The sequence below is a fragment of the Hylobates moloch genome, unplaced genomic scaffold, assembly GCF_009828535.3.
Source record: "Hylobates moloch isolate HMO894 unplaced genomic scaffold, HMol_V3 SCAFFOLD_2, whole genome shotgun sequence".
Lineage (NCBI taxonomy): Eukaryota > Metazoa > Chordata > Mammalia > Primates > Hylobatidae > Hylobates > Hylobates moloch.
Genome location: NW_026652277.1, coordinates 148,925,663 through 148,945,999, shown reverse-complemented (window position 1 = coordinate 148,945,999; position 20,337 = coordinate 148,925,663). Strand labels below are relative to the sequence as shown.

The following is a 20,337-nucleotide window of genomic DNA, read 5'->3' as shown; positions in this document are numbered from 1 at the left end:
GGCTGAGAACAGAAGCTGAAAGAAGAGATGGAGAGGTGGTGTCCGTAAGTTGGCCTCAAGGCTGATCTCTACGCCTTTCATGTTGTTTGCATAGGTGACCCATTACATTTTCCCTTCTAATAAAAACCAGAACAGATTTGCCTTGATGTATGCCACTTCCGGGTATCTATCCTCTCACTGCCTTGGCTCTACTGCCCTTTTCTGTTTCTGCTGACTAGTTCCCAGATCCTTCTAAGAATTCCTCAGATTTCAGAACATTCCAGCCACTGCTTTGGCCTCCTGACGTCTGAGCCTTTGGTCCCCTTTAAACCTGAAGCCGTGAGAACACAGCTTATTATTCTCAAATGCTAATCACTACCTGGCTGCAGGTTTAACTCCAATCTAATTTGCTATCTCCCTATATCATATATTGACAGTGGACATCATTAATATGGATTGAGAGAACTGGCTTAGCAAAATATAAAAATACTATAACATTGCAGAACACGTGGTTAACAAACTTAGAAGAAATTATTTTTAAAGAATGTTCAAAACTATTGAAAGATTAGTTTTCAAATGATTTGTTCTTTTTAAGTTTGTTGAATTGATCTAGGTGAGAGTTTTCCTTGGAAACGTCTTATTAACAACTAACTTGAATTATTGCAATATATATATTTTAAATTATTTCTTTTGAAGTGGTCATATCTTTGCATACTTTCTAAAAAATTATGGAATTTTATTGTGAAAAATACATCATTTTAAAATATGGTTATTGTTTTTTTGTCCCAAAAGAAATAAGAACATTGGCATAAACAAAATGCTTACCTTGGAACAATGGGGAAAAAAGATATTGCTAAAATGTAGCCAACAACGATGTGCCAGTTATTAAACCACTGCCCCTCAGCTCCAAGCCCACCCTTCCTTACTCAGGTTTATGATAACAGAGCTGGGACTCAGCTCACTTATTTCTCCTTTGCCCACTGGATCTGCTAAGTTCTGCCAAGAGGGGGAGGCAGAGAGAAAATGGACAGCTGCGCAAAGGGAACAGGATCTTCCCCTTGGCTATTTGTTCATTATTCTCATCAGTGTTGCCCCAACAACTGGTTCCAATAGCAGATGGCTCTAGTTTTCATCTTTTCCCTCACTCCTGGTATCAGCCTCACTGCATTCCCTTAGAGACAATAGCAAAGTTGGCCAATGTCCCCTCCTCAAAAGCGAGAAGCCCAGCTTTGACGGTCCCTATTCTGTGTTCCTGGGGCACCTCCTTGGAGACAGTAACCTCTCCTCAAAGGTCTGAGTCTCGGCTATGTGGGGGTCCTTCCCACAAGTAACCCAGCCTAAAAGTTACTATCTTTTCCCTCAGTATTGCCTTTCCACCCTTTATTCCTCCAAAACTTAACTAATTCCCTATGTTAAATTCTCTCTGTTAAAACAACTGGTGTAGTTTCTATTTTCTTGGTTAGATTCTAAATGATACAAACTACTTCTTTATTTCCCCCCACAATGTTTTATTTACAGCGCACTAAGACATGAACAACAGAGGCAAAGGGTACAAAGGAACAGCTATCAGCTTGAAGTTTTTTTAGAAAAAATGCATATTTCATGAACTTGATTCTCCATAAAACAATTTATGTCTTTTAATATTCAAATTTAACAGTTTTACTACATATTTTTAGGCTCTGTAAAATCTGTAAATCTGATTTTACATTGGAGGTTGAGTAGGTTAAGTACAGACAGTACTGGGTATATAACAGAATCTCAATGAATTTTTATGTTAAATTTACCAAACTAATTTTAGAGAAAATTAATTTAAAATAAACCTAAATGTGGACAAAATAGTTTCATAAAAATTTTATTTATAAAGACAATAATACAATAGACATTACACCTTAGTTTATTATCTCTAGGATTCATTGGTAGCAACCGCCAGCTGTTACCACCACTAGTTCAATAATTGGTATTTTATATGGTACATAAGTGTTACAACAATGTATTTGAGCCCAAACTTGTATGTTATACTTCTATCTTAAAGCATATTTATTGGTCTTAAAGCCATTAATTTAAAATATTCTTTTTTTTTTTTTTTTTTTGAGACACAGTTTCGCTCTTGTTGCCCAGGCTGCATTCGCTCCTGTTGCGCAATGGCGCAATCTCAGCTCACTGCAACCTCCACCTGCTGGGTTCAAGCAATTCTCCTGCCTCAGCCTGCTGAGTAGCTGTGATTACAGGCGTGTGCCACCACGCCCAGCTAACTTTGTATTTTTAGTAGAGAAGGGGTTTCTCCATGTTGGTCAGGCTGGTCTCGAACTCCTGACCTCAGGTGATCCACCCGCCTCGGCCTCCCAAAGTGCTGGGATTACAGTCATGAGCCACTGCGCTGGGCCATTAAAATATTCATTTAATAGTAACTATAAACTAAGGAAAATAAAAAGGTAAACATTTTTTCATGAAAATTTTGGTGTTCTAAGCAAAAATTAACAAGTGGGATCTAATTAAACTAAAAAGCTTCTGCACAGCAAAAGAAACTATTATCATAGTGAATAGACAACCTAAAGAATGGGAGGAAACTTTGCAATCTATCCATCTGACCAAGGGCTAATATCCAGAATCTACAAAGAACTTAAACAAATTTACAAGAAAAAACAAACAACCCCATTAAAAAGTGGGCAAAAGACATGAACAGACACTTCTCAAAAGAAGACATTTGTGCAGCCAACAAACATATGAAAAACAGCTCAGCATCACTGATCATTAGAGAAACGCAAATCAAAACCACAATGAGATACCACCTAATACCAGTTAGAATGGCGATTATTAAAATGTCAAGAAATAACAGATGCTGGTGAGGCTTGGAGAAACAGGAACACTTTTACACTGTTGGTAGGAATGTAAATTAGTTCAACCACTGTGGAAGACAGTGTGGAGATTCCTCAAAGACCCAGAACCAGAAATACCATTTGACCCAGCAATCCCATTACTGGGTATATGCCCAAAAAAATATAACTCATTCTATTATAAAGATACACACACACGTATGTTTACTGCAGCATTATTCACAATAGCAAAGACATGGAATCAACCCAAATGCCCATCAATGATAGACTAGATAAAGAAAATGTGGTACATATACACTATGGAATACTATGCAGCCTTAAAAAGGAACAAGATCATGTCCTTTGCAGGGACATGGATGGATATGGAAGCCACTATCCTCAGCAAACTAACACAGGAACAGAAAAAAAAAACAAACACCACATGTTCTCACAAGTAGGGGCTGAACAATGAGAGCACATGGACACAGGGAGGGGAACAGCACACGCTGGGTCCTGTTGGGGGGATGAGGGGTGAGAGAGTATCCGGATAAATAACTAATGCATGCAAGGCTTAATACCTGGGTGATGGGTTGATGGGTGGAGCAAACCACCATGGCACACATTTACCTAACAAACCTGCACACCCTGCACAGGTATCCCAGAACTTAAAATAAAATAAAATTTAAAAAAATTTTTGGTCTTCCATTTAAATTTTTCGGTGACTTAAAATAGTTTGAAAATTCTGCCTTAAAAAATCTTCTCTCAGGCAATTTATTATGAATTACTAATACAAAATTTGACTATGATAACTTCTCTATTTTATGACCCCATTTCAGTATTTTCATTGTTTAAAACAAGATTTACTGCAAACATAATTAGAATACTACTGGGTTTAATGCATCTTTACCACTGGCTTCTAAGACCACTAAAAGAAAATGTGTTAAACTAACACTCACTGTCTTAATTCTGTTCCCCTAGAGCCATACAAAACAACTCTTCTTTTGCTTCCACATTAAAGAGCCCTCTAAATGTTCTAAGACCACTAATCCTTCTGCCTTCTCTCCTCCCAGCTAAGCTGCCTGAGTCCCTCAGCTTTCCTCTTGTGATGTGGTTTCCAGGCTCGTCACCATCCTGGCCTCCCTCAGGACACACTCCAGCTGGCCAGTACTCTAAACAAGGTCTGACTACAACAGCCCTAGATAGAAAGTCTGAGATTAACAAGTCATGTGCTTGCCAGTTTATCAGCTATCAATCAAATGCTGAAAAGGCTGCATTTCACAGCTAACTTTAGCCGAACATTTAAAATGCTTAGAAAGTGTGAATTATATTTTTGCTTAAACAGTCAGATATGAGACATCAAACTGAAGCCTGATGTAATTCACATGGCAAATGCCAACAACTACTATCTGACCTCGAAGTCAGGAGAGAAGCCGGGGAGGGGCTCTGAGCCAGGTCGTTAAGAGTGAATCACCCTTTCCACCTGATTCCTTCTTCCCTCTCCCATCAGCACTATAAACTAGGTAACTAGGTGAGCTCTGACTCCCTTGGTAATATGAGATCTTCTGTCAATCCACACCAAGCATCTTGTTTGTATATCACTTCCTCCCTGGCACTACATAGATACATAATAGGTTTATTAATGTTCTTGACTAAATTCATAAGTTTTGGGGGAAAGTGTATAAATAAATGCAGAAAATTATAAGCCTCAAATATCTCTGATTTAACCTTTAATAAAATTAACAACATTTATGTTCTAGTTAGCATATAATTTAAGTTAAAGCTATACTTATCCTTTATATTTTCATCATACAGTTCCACTTTCATCTATGACTATTTGCTAAGGGCAAAGGACTTTACTATGCAATTGAAAGATTTAATAGTTTCAAGGTCTGTTAACTTGTAACTCACATTATGAATGTTAGTCACAGAAGATTTTATTTGCTAAGATGTTTGCTGTAGGAACTGTTTGTTCATGTCAAGTTGTAAATCCTGCCTGTGATAGGAGCTTAAGGTAATTTCCAATTTTGGTAGTAATTAACTCACTCTCAGTGACTTAGCTATGGAACTTCCTGGGCATGTAAGAGGCATGGCTTTGCTTGTTAGACTGAAAGCATCAATCGATATCCTTTATCTTGGCTTTTTATGTTCAAGGCATAATAAACTTTGAGATTTCACAGATTTCTTTTTACAAGGCCATGTAACTTTTTAAAGAAAGAAGCCATTAGTAGGAAGCATGTGTTACTCATCATCGTACCCTCCAGAACACCTGGCTCAGAGTTTTCTGAATGATGGGCTCAACAACATTAATTGAAGTGAACCTGCTATTCTTTAACAGCAGCTCTGACTTAAGGCTACATTTCATTGCAACTAAAATGGAACATGAAGAATAAGTCAGAGAAATCTCGCGTCTTCACTAGGTTTGGTAATATTTGTTTCGGAATATACACTGGGACATGGCATCTAATAAACTCAGAAAATATAATTTCCCTGCAACAAAAAAAGTGTATTAATTGTGTAACCACAGTCACCTTAGAAGTCAGCTTGGCATAACTATGGTTTTATTTCTACTTATATACACACTGAGTGTCCCCTAAATCAAGCAAGTGTAAACAAAGAAAAAAGGGAGGATTTACTGCTTCATGTAGTGCAGAAGGTCTTGGGCATGGCTGAACTCAGAGGCTCAAACACTCATCAGGACTCTCTCCTTCCCTAGGCTTACTTTCCTCTGTGCTGGCTCCATTCTGAGAACAACTCTTCCTGACTGTACTTGCTCTACAGTACCAAGTACTGTGATCTTAGGATGACAGCTTTTCTGCTCACAACCCAAAAGGAAGACAGGCTCTCTATCAAATCTCAAGGAAGATCATGGTTGACTTTGCTGGGACCACACGTCTCTCCTGGGGCAGGAAGTAAGGCCTCATGATGGACAAGACCCCGAGAAGTGGGGGAAAGGGTTCCCCATAGGAAATTAGGCTATGCAGATCAATGCTGCAAGTCTACTCAACAATTCAAGGTCTGACATTCCAAGTGCCTTTTTATTTCTACTGCATAAGGTAGAAATAAAAGCATAGTTCTGCCAAGCTGACTTTTTTTTTTTGAGACAAGGTCTCACTTTGTCACCCAGGCTGGAGTGCAGTGGTGCAATCATGGCACTTCAGCCTCCCGAGTAGTTGGGACTACAGGTGCACATCATCACACCCAGTTAATTTTCGCCATGTTGCCCAAGCTCAAGCTGACTTCTTACTGCGGCTATGCAATTAACACACTATTTGCTGCAGAGAAATTTATATTTACCGAGTCTATTATATGCCAAGCACAGTGTTAGGAATTTTATAGGCATTAGCTTATTTAATTTTCACAATAGGTAGATACTGTTTAAGAAAATGTACAGAAAAAAGCTTAGAGAAGTTAAACGGTAAATGTCAGAACCAAAAGTGCAAACTGAGCCATTTTGTCTCTAGAACCTCTATTTTTCTACCATGTAGACATTGAGAATTTTGAAACTCTTTTGAGTTGGGCTGTCATCATCACTGCTTATCTTTTATTTTATTTTTTATTTCATTATTTTACTATAAATATTTCCCAAGAGCACTTGGGATAATTTGGTCTTATTAAAATGCAAATCCATGGCTGGGTGCAGTGGCTCACACCTATAATCCCAATACTCTGGGAGGCCGAGGTGGGAGGATCACTTGAGGCCAGGAGTTTGAGACCTGCCTGGGCCATCTCTTAATAATAATAATAATAATAATAATAATAATAATGCCCCAGGAAGGAGTAATTCAGATATGAAGCTTTCTTTTATTAGCCAAAAGCTTTCGGTATATCAGAGTCCTGCTTCTTCTTTCATGGTCCCCCAGGAAGACGACACAGGACAGACCACATCACACTGCTGAAGGACAGGGCTTCTGGATACAGCTTATGGCAGTCAATGGCTCTACTGGGGGCTAGGAATAATTCTACAACCTTGCTATTTCTCATGAAAATTATTCAACATTTGATGGTAGAATCCTGCAAACTCTAAAAATGTCAGAATAACAAGAAGGAATCCAGTTACCACATAGCCTATGAATTAATAGACGGAATCAGGAAGGTAAGATAAGAATAGTAACTACTAGCATTTGCTCTAATGTTCCTTTACTTGATTTTAGAAACATAAGCCTCCTGATTACAAATTATTTAATAAAGGGAAAATCTAATCTTTAGTGACTATGGTTAAATGTTTTTTTTTTTACCTTGCACACCATTCCTGCTGCTACCACAATATTATCCACAGAAATCTTATGCAAAACATAGTCTCAGGTTACACACAACACCTCTGGCTTCACTGCTTCAGAAAGAGGGCAGCAGATGCCGAGCTGCCTGGGATCCCAGCCTTCTACCAGCTCTCAGCCCCATGGCACCCCGGGGGACTGTAACTGAGAAATCCCCCACACTTCTGGCTTTCAGCAACTTGCCCTCTTAAATGAGATAGGGGAGCATCTATTTTCTAACAGTTGCATTTAATAAGCAGTCTTGAACATAATCCTAGCATAGTACTTGGCACACAGTAAGCATTAAATAAATTAAGAGGAGGAGAAAGAGAAAGAGGGGAAGTCAAAGAGGAAGATTTGGAGGAGGAGGAAGAAAAAGAATTGCATCACATCTATATCACTCATTCTTTTATTCCCTAGACTCTTAGCTCTAAGGGGCAAATGGGAAAAAATGAATTAAACAAGAGTAGTTCAACCCCCACTTCTTAAATCTGAGGAACTGAAGCCCTGAGATGTTAGCAGCTTGCTCAGACAGGATGTAGTAGCAGAGCTGGGTTTCTCATCCAGCTCTCTGTCCTCCCAGGCCTATGCTCTGTCTACAGTAAGAACTGCATGCCAAGCAATGGGCCATATGTTTTCAACAGGCAGTGGCAGAACTGGAGTTATGCTGTGTCCCCTGTGGGCAAACACATTTTTACTGGCAAGGAAGAAAAATAAAGTGTCACTGTCCTTTGATGGGAGGTTCCCTATCCTCATTCCCTGGGGCCCAGAATGTAAAGTCTAAGTGTGAGCCTGTTAAAATGTTTCTCTGTTACATTCAGTAACCAAAGCTCTTCATGGGTTCCAACATTAACCAGTTATTCCATATTCTATCCTCTGATAAGCTGATTGACACTGAAGCTCTCTCACACTCACAAGAAATGTGTATCATTCCCTTCATCGACAAACATTTAGAACATGCCTCCTCTGGGTAAGACACTATGTTAGGGTCTGGTGCTACTGAAAGATGTACGACACCTACCCTGAATACGAGGTGTCTGAAATACATGTGATAAGATACAGCAGACATGTGAAAGGTAACCATGAAGTCAGCATATCCTAGGTGCAAATGAGAAGAGCAAAGTATAAGCCTATAGGATTTCTAGGACGACTTCTAGGTAATTGGAAAATCTAAATATAGATGTCCTTGTGTAAAATTTGATCACCTTTATGGTAATTACGGTTATATATATGTATTCACCAGACATTAAATCCACACTGCATACCTCAATTTATGGATTAATGTAATATCAGAAATTATCTCAACATCTGACTCATATTTATAAAATGAGTACTATAAATAGTCCCAGTAATTCATCCCACACAAAAAGACTACACTAACACATATTTCATGTATAAAATTAAAATGTGTCTTGTTAAAACACAGACTTATTCTAATATTTTATTTTCAGCCATCACAGAATATCAGGACTAGAAAAAAACTGAGTTGTCAGTGCATTCATTCATTAGCAAGTCCATTCTCCCTCTACAACACCCCTAGAAGGTGATGTCCTTATGATGTCCCCATCCTGTCCTTGAATACTTTCAGTGACAAGATACTGACTAACTCATGAAGTAGGTCAGTTCATCTTTACCATTCATCTATTTAATTCTACATAAAAGCAGTGTACTTCAAAATGGGAAAATGTGCAACAGGAAAAGAGAAAACAATGTTTTCTAATTAGTTACAGAGGTATCTACATAGTTATTAAGTTTTCTTGTGAGGTTTGCTTAATGAGATAGATAACCCACAGTGGTCCATATGCCTCTGCAATATTGACCACTGTGGGTTATCTGCAATGACATTTCTGTTCATGATAGACATTCCCTTCAGGCAGCTCAATATGAGAAATTAGGTAATTCAAATAAATCAAGTTCTATATAAGTAGTCAGCAAAAATTACATTGGAAAATACCTATGGTATTTGTTAAACCTATAATATTTCCAGTAATTTTTAATGTTAACAATGTTCTTGTATAGCAAGAGAAAGAGCCTAATCTTCCAAGAAACATGAATTTATTGACAGTGTATTCTACTTCCTGTGGTGAAAAATACAGTTTGAAAAAATGTTTAACTTCCAAGATTTAAACAAAAAAGTGTTTTATGCTGCACTAATTAATAAATAAACCATGACAAGCTCTGCTGTATTTGACAATTCAGCCCATTAGCAAAATTTCTAGCAATCCCACTACTGGGTATCTATCCACAGAAAATGAAATCAATGTATCAAAGGAATACCTGCACCCCAATGTTAATTGCAGCACTATTCACAAGAGCCAAATACGGAATCAACCTAACTTTCCATCAATAGATAAATGGATAATGAAAATGTGGTATATATATACTATGGAATACGATTCAGCCATAAAAAAGAATAAAATCCTGTCATTTTCAGCAACATGGATGGAAATGTAGGTCGTTACGGGAAGTGAAATAAGCCAGGCACATAAAGACAAATATTGTATGTTCTCACTCCTATGTTGGAGCTAAAAATAAAATAAAATAAAAAAAATTAGATCTCATGGAGATAGAGTGGAATGATGGTTACCAGAGGCTGGGAAGTTGTCGGGGAGAAAGATGATGAGAGGTTAATAGATACAAACACAGTTAGATAGAAGGAATTGGTTCTAACGTTTGACAGCACAGTAAGGTCACTATAGTTAAAAACAATTTATTTTACATTCCAAAATAGCTGGAAGTTGAAATATTCCCTCCACAAGGAAAGGATAAATGTTTGAGGTGATGGATATCCTAATTGCCCTGATTTAATCCTTACACATTGTATGCATGTACCAAAATATCACATGCCCCATAAATATGTACAACTATTATATATCAATTCAAATTGCATAAGAATATTTCTGGGTATGCATATAGTTAACTTTCTACAGCTTAGGCTCCCACATGACTAGTTGATTTAAAAAAAAAATCATCATTTACTATCAATAGACTAAAATAGTAGCACTAATAAATCAATTAAATTAGAATTATTTCTATCTACCACCACCACCAAACAGCAAAAGCAGGATAAAATAGCAGCAGGAGAGGGGAGGGGTCACTTGACTCTTACCACTTGACCAACTGGGTATATCCTTGCTGTATCTCTGTAGGACTGCAGAGGACGAGCTTTCCAACTCACCTGTGTTTTGAGAATAACACCCACAAATTTAAACTTTCACCAAAAACTCATCAAATTCTCCATAATTTGGGCTACCTTCAAGGAGGAACATTCTAGGGCCACCGCCTGTTACAGAATTAGAAGAAGTGGGTATTCACATTTTTGTGCTCTGCTTTTAGTAGATGCTCAAGGAGTACATTGCTCAGAGTAGGCTAACAAGGCTATTAGGTGATGACACAAAGATAAATAAGACCCAGGAGGTTACTGTACAATCTAGCAGCAAGATCAGAAAAAAGCTGGACCCTCCTAAATGTCTATTATGGATTCTTTCACATTATCAGCACAACTTACAGAGTAGATACCCACAGTTTGTGCTAATTTATATGTTCCTTGAGGCACACTGAGCAATAAATTCTCTGCCACTTTTTAAATGTCCCCTTTATAAGTACTGTTAGGCACATATTACCAGAAGGACAGTGATGCCTGGCACAGAAGCCTATCTTTAGACCATCCTGTAGCAGAGAAATTAAAACACTGCATCAGGAAACAGCTCTACAATGTGCATATGTGTTTGCATGGGGTGTGTAAATGGAGTATGAAGCAGATTAGGAAGAGAAAACCAGTGAAGTAACCACAAAATCAGACAGAGGAAAGAATGATGGGCAGAAAATGGAGAGGACCCAGGGGGCCATCAGGAGTGAATGGGGGCAGGGGTGCAAACGCATTTCTTCTAACCATAATTTGCACCTCCAGACTTGGGCTTTACTTCAGATATGGAGTTCTATCTTCATTTTTTCTTAAAGTTTGGAATTTGAGACAGTAAACCCCAAAAGCAGTACATATTACTTCCTGTCCATCAATATTAGGAAGAACCGTATGTAAAACAGAAGACTGTTCTTCAACAGTCCCTGATAAGGAAGACAGAAAAGAACAAATTCCTTCTGGAGTTGAAACTTGACGGCTTCAGATGGAGCCAAAAGATGCTTACAGACAGGGGAAGAAGAGAAACAGAGCAGGAGAGCAGGCACTCCAAGGGAAAACCCTGAGAAGTGGAATAGAAAGTGAAGAGGGTGGGGAAAGAATTCACTATCCCTGCATCGGCCCATGCCGAGGTTTTTCAGAGAGGAGCGTTCCCCAAGAAAAAGATCAACCAACCCAAATCTTCAGGAACTACAAATAAATCATTCTGACAAATAACCTGAAAAGTCTTGGGCTGCCAAATGAATGCCAATGGTCTTTGTTAGAAAGTGAATGACTTTGTTGTAAGGTCATCTCAAGTTGTAAGAGCAGGATTGTCACACACTTTACAGTATCCTTTCACAAGTAAAATTTAGAGCACAGCTTATTGGGTCCTTGTTAACAATCAAATGCTCCACAGTTTCCAATGTTTGGAGACTTCAGCATTTATTCCAAAGCATTCCCCAAAGAGTTACTGTAAAAACTGTCTTATTTCCCAAGTGAACAGGTATAGCATATGTATTTTTTTTTTTAACAGTCCCTGGCTAGTTTCCTGAAGAACAAGCAGCAGGAAATATAAACCAGACGTACATCTTTCAGTATCTGAACCAGATATTATGAAATTCCATGGACCTATTTAAATTAGAATCAAGCACTGATATGACACAAATGTGGCTGCAAATTTAGCAAGTATGACTGGAAACATTATATCGAAAAGGAAGTAAAAATTCCCTATTTCGGGGCAACTAGGGTAAGTAAAACTCTATTCAGCATACTAATTAAAATGCCAGTATTCCATTTAACAAAGCTAAAATGTTAGTGAATATACATAAGCCAGTGAAGAACAAAATTCAGTGCAAATGTCACCACTTTAAGTTGTCTTTTCTAGGCATAAGCCGCTGTGGAATTCAACATTCATTTAGGCAGGTTCAATGGGGTTTCTGCTAGAAGCAAAGCGGCATCACTTGCTTAGAGTGGTCTCACAGGCACACGTGAATCCCTTCCAGGAAGAACAAAGCAGGGGAGATATGAAAATATCTGCAAGTGTCTAATATGTGTCATTTTAGAACAAGCTTTACCTGTTACTGTTGAGCATTGCTCTGAAAATATGCCAGTTTCAGATAAGAAAAATGAAGTCTGGCTTGTACAGTATATCAGATTGAATGCAGTGATTTAAAGAAACTCAAAACTAAACTCTGACTCTAACGTAGTGTGATAAAAATGAGCTGGGAGAATACCAACAGAGGAGAATCAGAAATGAGTTTTCAGTATTTTGTATTTTTAACACAGCCCATCTACTGAGTTGCAGTACTTTTACAGTTAATTTGTAACTACACACCTACCAGTCCCTTTAAGAAACACACATTAAAAATCATAGCTGATTAGTCTGCTATCTTTCCCAGTAAAAAAAGAGCAAAACTACCCCTAGAAGACAACCGCACAAAATAGTCAAGCACTTAGGATTCTGCACAGTACAAATCCCACTTACTGATTTTTCCTTCATCTCTTGAGAAAGGAAAGCAGCAAAGCTGGCCCATGGCACTGGTCCTGTATGTCTTTCCTGGTGTTCTTCTCCGTGAGGACCCCAAATAGAAACTGCAGTTTATAGCACAGTCTGCGAGCACACCCTGCCTTTTTCACTACACAGAGCAGCACAGGCAGCTTGAAGAGCCAACGCACACGCCGCTGGGGGAGAGAAAGGAGAAGGGAACTTGCTGCCGTGAGCAAAAAAGGCTCCACCTCCAGTCCTCCAGCCTAATGCAACTGCTCTGGGACTGGCATTGAGTGAAGGAAGTGGCTGTACGCTCCCGTATTCTCACAAAACTGTGAGTCCCTGGCCATAGGTCAGTGCCATGTGTACTGTCTGGCTATTTGCATATGTCTTTAAGAAAGGTAGTCGAGAAAAACCACAATGAGCCCTTTCTCCTACAGACAACTGCAGTAATTACACATGAAAATTCAAACCCGAAAAAAAACCATATTTTCTGTCTGCTACTTAAAGAGGAAGAGCCTTCTTTTATCCCTAGGAGATTGTGGTTTATGAATAGAAAACCCAACAGAGCAGAACACTGGAACCACAACTTGTATGAAGTACCATTAACTACCTAGCAAACTGCATGAACAATAGAAATGATAGACTAAGTGTGGGGAAAGAGGCTATCGACTGTTATCTGTACGGTACGGCATATCTTTTAAATTCCTGCTTTCTGATATATTGCCTTATTCCCCTAGTAAAGCAGTAATCAACAATATTAATTTTGAAATTATACCATCAAATATGTCAACAGCCTAGAAAATTACCCAAATATAGATGCATCACTGACAAAAAGATAAAAGATTAGGGCATCTGTCTGAATGAAGCCACAAGGTGATTGAGCAAATTCAGGGGCAGCAAAACAACTAATTTTAAGAAAGGCTATATTTTGAACTCTAATACATGAAATAACAGATTTCACGTAATTGTTCAAAATCTGTTACCTTATAGAGGGAATAGCCTTAGTTTATGACACTCTAGGAAAGAAAAATTGTTCATAGTGCCAGAAATTCCACCCCGATTCTTTCTTACTCCTCTGTTTACTAGCTAGGCACACCTATTTCCCATGGATTAGAAGGAGAGGGAACAGGATGATATTGAACACCTCAAGTGGTTCTGAACATAGTCCACCTACTTTCATACTCATCCAAACAAAAAGAGCCTGCAGCATGGAAAAATGAAAATTGTCAATTTTACAAATTATATTTGTTGCATTTTAAAAAAAAACAGTGAAGATGTTGACAAACACTAGTATCTGTTTTCAATGCTTTTTTTCTGAAAGATAGAATTTTGATAATTTTGATGCAAATATCAAAGAGTATTTGAGAGTGTCATCAAGGAACACAGTTGTTTTTATATGTCACAGGTACATTAACATGCACTTTGACTTTCAAATTAGAAATACTGTGAAGATCTATGGAATAAAAAGCAAAGATCTGACTGATTAAACTGGCAGGTCTATCCACATAATTAAAATTAATGTTTAGAGAATTACATGTCTTTAAATTGCTTTCACTTTTTCAGACTATTTAAAATGTAAAGATGCTTATTTTACCTTGATTTAAAGAGGACACTCCATTCTATCATACAATGAACATTACAATTTTAAGTAAAATTCTACTTTTATAACCAGTTGGGTTTCTTCACAGCTTAGTGACTTATAAATAAACAGCAACTTTAAACTCTTCCATTATTCCCCCAAATTCACCAACACATGAGTGAATACAGGTGTATGTTTTAAAATATAAAATGATTTTGTATATAAATGTAAAATAGTCCTAAAAGCAATAATATAAACCTTACTAAGACTAGAAAGCAAATAAATGGCCTAAAAATGGAATCATCAGAACCTACAGCAAATTTTGAACACCGGAGACATGACACAGAATGCAGTTCTTCCCAGCCTTAACACTGCCATTACCCAGCTAGGAAACACCAGACAAGCCCTTGGTCCTCTCGGACCTCAGTTTCTTCACCCAAAAATAAGGCAGTAGGAATATTAGGATCCTCTACAGTACTAGCATTATATGATTTTGTGATCAAAATAACAAAGAAAATAGCCTAACAACCAGTGAACAATTATCCTAAACATTACTTTTTGTGTTCAGTGAAGATGTATTTGCAGGGAACGTTCTTCACTGAGGAAAATTAGTAACTCCTGGCATTTCCCAATCACCAGCATCAGTATAGTGATAAAACCTTTAGAGTCAGGAAACCATGGGTTTGAATCCCAGATGTCAGGTATTAACAGTTATGAAACTCATGCCTCCTTGTCAGAGTTTTGATATCTTTATCTGTAATTCAGGTAAGTTCATTATAAAGCTTTTAATTTGTATTGCAAAATAGTATTTGAGGGGGAGGGGAAGAAGAGAACAGATTGTCTGATGGCTGTATTTATATGCACCTCAGTCTTTCTAACACCAGGTAGTAATCTTGCCTCCTCCTCTTCCAATTTTGTGCCCTACTGGCTGCCATCTTGAGTTAATGCTTATATATCTGGCCTTCAAACAAAAAGGCCCTCTACTCAAACTCAGAGCCCAGGAGGATAATGTTCGTGCAATAAATCCTACCAACTTAACTTTATTATTAACTATTCCCTGTTGGCACTGCTTCTGAAAATGTGCAATTAAGAATAGGGACAGGCACCATGGCTCATGCCTATAATGCCAGCACTTTTGGGGGCCAAGGTGAGAGAATCACTTGAGGCCAAGAGTGCGAGACCAGCCTGGGTAACACAGTGAGACCCCATCTCTACAAAAAAATTTTAAAAATTCGCTAGGCATAGTGGCACATGCCTTAGTCCTAGCTACTCAGGAGGCTGAAGCAGGAGGATTGCTTGAGCCCAGGAGTTTAAGGTTATAGTGAGCTATGATCATACCACTGTACTCCAGCCTGAGTGCAGGAGTGACCGAGTGAGACCCTGTCTCTATAAAAGAAATAAAATATGGCCAGGCGCAGTGGCTCATGCCTATAATCCAGCACTTCGGCCAAGGTGGGTGGATCACGAGATCAGGAGTTCAAGACCAGCCTAACATAGTGAAACCCCGCCTCTATTAAAAATACAAAAATTAACCAGGCATGGTGGTGCACGCCTATAGTCCCAGCTACTCGGGAGGCTGAGGCAGAAGAATCACTTGAGCCTGGGAGGTGGAGGTTGCAGTGAGCTGAGATCGAGCCACTGCACTCCAGCCTGGATGACAGAGCAAGACTCCATCTCGGAAAAAAAAGAAAAGAAAAAAAAATATATATATATATGAAATGTGTCGTTAACTATTTATCAAGATATTCTGCATGAATGAAGGGGAGCTAGATAATGTTAGAGGCTTTTTCATAAGCATTAAGTGAATTAACCATAATGAAAGATAGAAAACAGTGGAGAAATTCAAGATAAGAATCCTAAAACCTGAAATTTACTGGACACATAACACCAGGCACTTGAGTATACTCATTCATTTAATCTCTAAGACAGCTCTCTGAGGATGGTGGTATTACTATCCCCATTTTACAGGTGAAAAACGTAAGCTCAGCAAAGTAACTTGGGTGAAATCTTTCGGAGAGTATGTGACAATAAGCGGATCTGAACTCAATCTGTCTGGCTCTACAAACCCTAAGCATTTGATCCAGAGTTCTGTATTATTAAACACAATTTGTGTGTAGATTCAGCTATATACAATATGAAATAGCATACCACAATTTCAAAATATTATGCAGAAAAATGTTATTTAAGCAAGCTCTATCAAAATCTTGCCTTGGTTCCTCATGTTTTGCCATCAAATCCCTTTACTAATGCTGCTAGAGTAATATAATCCTATTTCAAAACAAAGGACCTAAAGACAGACCCTTTTCGGGGCTGGAGCCTAGCACTGTTGCCTGCCACATCTTGGAAAAATGACTCAATTGAGAGCACAGAAATAGCAGAATGGCCCCTGAACACATTCATCTTCCGGGAAAAATGGCAACTTGGACCATTCACAAACATAATCCCTGACAATATTCATGACCTTTTATTAGGGAATTAACACTCTTCTCAGTAGTATATGGAGGGCTACTATAAGACTTAAAAAAGGTTAACCTTGATGAGGAAAAATATCTGATATGATACTATGTTCACAAACTTAAAACCATAACCTTTCCATGCTTTCTTTTCTCCCAGGCCTGGCTACAGACCAATCATGGTTAGGACAATTGCCTATACTTGCTATCATATTTTGGGTTGTTTATTATAATTGTTTAAAATGGCAGCAATAAAACTAAAAAGTATGAGGTGGGTGGCAGCTGCCTCTTGTCCATGTACTTTAACTGTCAGCTCTGATTATTGTCTCTAATGGAAAAAGATAATTCTTAACTATGACCAAAAGCTCTATTCTCTGTTGGTTAGCATCTTTTTCTACCTATAACTGAACATATATATATATATTTGGACTTCTGAGAGACCTCATGGAAAAGTCTGAGTCAAAATAAAAAGCAAACCTTGCTGTAAGATTCTGACTCTACAAAACTATACAAATTACCAATTCTTACCAAAACTGTACAAATTCCCAATCTTCTGAGGCTTCCAACTCTCTAATTAAAGGAAATTTGAGTCTGACAACTTGTAGAGACACATGAGAAGCAAAAAAATAGTAAATATCTTTTATTCAAAAGAGAGGAGAGAAAAGAGGACATTAAATGATGAAGTGTAAAGAAAGAGAAAAACCACTTCATCCTTCTAAATTTTGGAACCAAGCCTTAGGAGACGAGACATACCTTTAAGTACAAAAGAGACAATTTAGAAAGATTTCATTACACAGCAGGTAGCCCACTCATGGAAACTGTTATGCCAAGAAATGTCACAATTTCAGTGAAAATGTATGTAAGTTCAAGAAGTGCTTGACAATTCGTGGAAACATAACTTGTGGAAATTGGGATGTTTTGGAATATATTCCAATTTTTATGTTGCCATTGGGTACCAAAAAGACAAACAATTATTCTTGGCCTGAAGAAAATCAGATGGACATACCCAATATTACATTTTGTTTCTCTGTGTTCTTGTAGTGAAACCCTGTCTCTACCAAAAATACAAAAAAAAACAAAAACAAAAGCAAAAAAAAAAACGTAGCTGGGCATGGTGGTGGGTGCCTGTAATCCCAGCTACTTGGTACGCTGAGGCAGAAGAATTGCATGAACCTGGGAGGTGGAGGTTGCAGTGAGTCGAGATTGCACTACTGCACTCCAGCCCGAGCCAACAGTGCGAGACTCCATCTCAAGAAAAAGAAAAAAAAAGAATGCAACTCTCAATAATCAATCCACAATAGGCCAGACCCAAAAGATGCTCCTTTATTGTTTAGCCACTGCTGCATCTTTGTAGTCATTTTGTAACCAAAGAGAAAGATTCTGAAACAACATCATTAAACCACAACCGAATAAACTTTATCTATAAATCTCACTGGTTAAGTCCTGTTCTTAATTACCTGCGAAAAGAATCAGTCTTAACTGTGAAATTTGGAAGCCAAGAATCTTTTTTTTAAACCATTACTCCTAACTTTAGTCATATTTTCAACAGACTTTTTACTTCTCTTTACAGTGCTTTTGTTTTTCTCTAAAACTAAAAGTTATAGGTATTTGTATTTGAAACTGCCATATGCTGTACAATTTTAATATGTATAGCAAATGGAAAGAGAATTTTTTTTCTATAAAACAGAAGAGAGAAAAGCATAAGGTGCCATATACAGCATATGTGCATTTAGGAAAGGGGGAAGAAACAAGCAGATACCAAGAGCTACTAAAGAAGTCCTTATTCTTCACCAATCCACAAGAGTCATTCCAAAATCTCTGCTGATGCATTTCTGCTTAGTGCCAATTTTCAAATGCCTATTCCATGGTTACTACTCAGTCAGTTATTTTCTATGTGTGTGGTCCAACATTTAGCGGCATGGATAGTCAAAGCCTTTTCCTTAATTGAGAAATAAGTTAGGGGGAAAATTTATCTCCCTGCTTAGGGGACACACAGGAGTAGAGCACTGGATGTAGGAGGCTGAAAGAAGGGCTGACAAGTCCCAGCACATATCTGGATACCTCACATTTACAGCATACCCTGCTATCAGTTTAATTCCATCTACTGTTTATTGAACACACACTATGAGCCAATATGATCATCACATAAGCTCTTGTGGTAAAGTTAACTCTTGTGTCAAGGGGTGCCACCAGAGTAGGTGAGAGAGCCAGGGCCCAAGGAGGGTACGAGCTCCCCATTTGAAGTCATGGCCTTAGGGGAGCTGGAAGGAGCCCAGCATTTCCGTTGTGCCAAATCATATTGGAGTTTTATTAACCCAAAACAGTAACAGGAGAACAAAGGCCAGTAACGGTCATTTATTCTAGACAGATACTGTTCAGCCCTGCTTTTTACAGTCTGACCTTTTTTTCAAGCATTAATGAAATCACAAAAACTGACATGAGTTACTTCCTCAAAAACAAGTTAAATGTTTGGATGTTAAAACCTTATTTGAAAAAAAAAAAAGGAAAAGCAAAGAATATATTTAATCTACTGACCAGTATTTCCATTATCAGACATGGCTGCTTTCTTAGTCAAGTGCTTTTAATCTTTTAATGTCCTAGACCTTTCAGAGGAGAAACCAACATCCTTCACAAGAAGAAAAGAAACGTATTTCAGAAACACCAACAGGGCCCAATGAGAAGATTTTACTTGTAGTTTAACAATGTAAACAACAGAAAACTTGGTTCTACAATTTCTAAGTCATTGGAGGTTTTTCACAGGTCCTAATTATTCTTTATGTGGAATGCTCTCAATCTATATTTAGCTCTGAAAGTGGCCCAGTGTTTGACCTTGGGCAAGACAACAGTCAGTCACATTTCCTGGTATGTCAAGCTTCAAATGAAAGGTACTTTAATAACTCGATATATTATTATGAAAGCTTTTTTTCCTCTAATAACACTTAAAGGGATAAGGAAGAATGCAAGTGAATCCTCAAAATAAAAGAAAATTTATTTATACCAGATAAAATGCTGTTAAATCAAGGTTGCTCTTGGCAGGTCTCAAAATCTGTCATGGTCCACCACAGCCCTGGCTGACATGCCTCCGATACGCCATGTCAGTATTCATTCTGATTAGTCTGTTTATGGATGCTTCTAACAACATGTGGTAACTGTCAGAACTATCGTTTAAATATCCCACTGAATCTATTTTCTGTTCATACATTTCTTAATCCACAACTGAAATGTGTATCTGTTAGGATGCACTCAGCTGCAAATACCAAAAGTTCTTGATTCATCTGGTTTAAAAATAAAGAAATGTCATTATCTCCTATAATCCTATAAGCTATGGTAGTGTCACTCTAGGGGTGGTTAATTCAGTGGCTTGACAAGATCATCACGGCTCATCCTCCTAGTGTCCCACGCTCAGCATGCATACTTACAGCCACCCAGTGTCCCCCTTGGCCAAGATGGCAGCAAAGTCTAGGCTTCACATGTACACCCAACACTTGGCAGCTAAAAAATGGTAGTCTCTTCCCTTTAAATCTCTTTTTATCAACTCGTTGGGTCCTACCGGCGTTTCTGAAATATGTTTCTTTCCTTCTTGTGAAGGACGTTGGTTTCTCCTTTGAAAGGTCTAGAGCATTAACAGATTAAAGGCACTAACCCATTACT

The 20,337-nt window shown here is 38.1% G+C and overlaps 1 protein-coding gene across 4 annotated transcripts in view; it reads right to left on the bottom strand.

Annotated features, from left to right (window-relative positions):
* AKAP7 (A-kinase anchoring protein 7) overlaps nt 1-20,337 on the bottom strand; it is a 153,042-nt gene that overhangs the window by 21,731 nt on the left and 110,974 nt on the right. The window contains exon 1 of one of the 4 annotated variants that reach the window (XM_032159061.2): nt 12,649-12,941. The exons of 2 other annotated variants lie outside the window; for them this stretch is intronic. In XM_032159061.2, coding sequence (XP_032014952.1) covers nt 12,649-12,697 — 49 coding nt within the window. In that variant the 5' untranslated portion in view covers nt 12,698-12,941. Of the gene's footprint in view, nt 1-12,648; nt 12,942-20,337 lie in introns of those variants that run through there. One more of the 4 variants, XM_058435562.1, reaches the window with a different exon arrangement.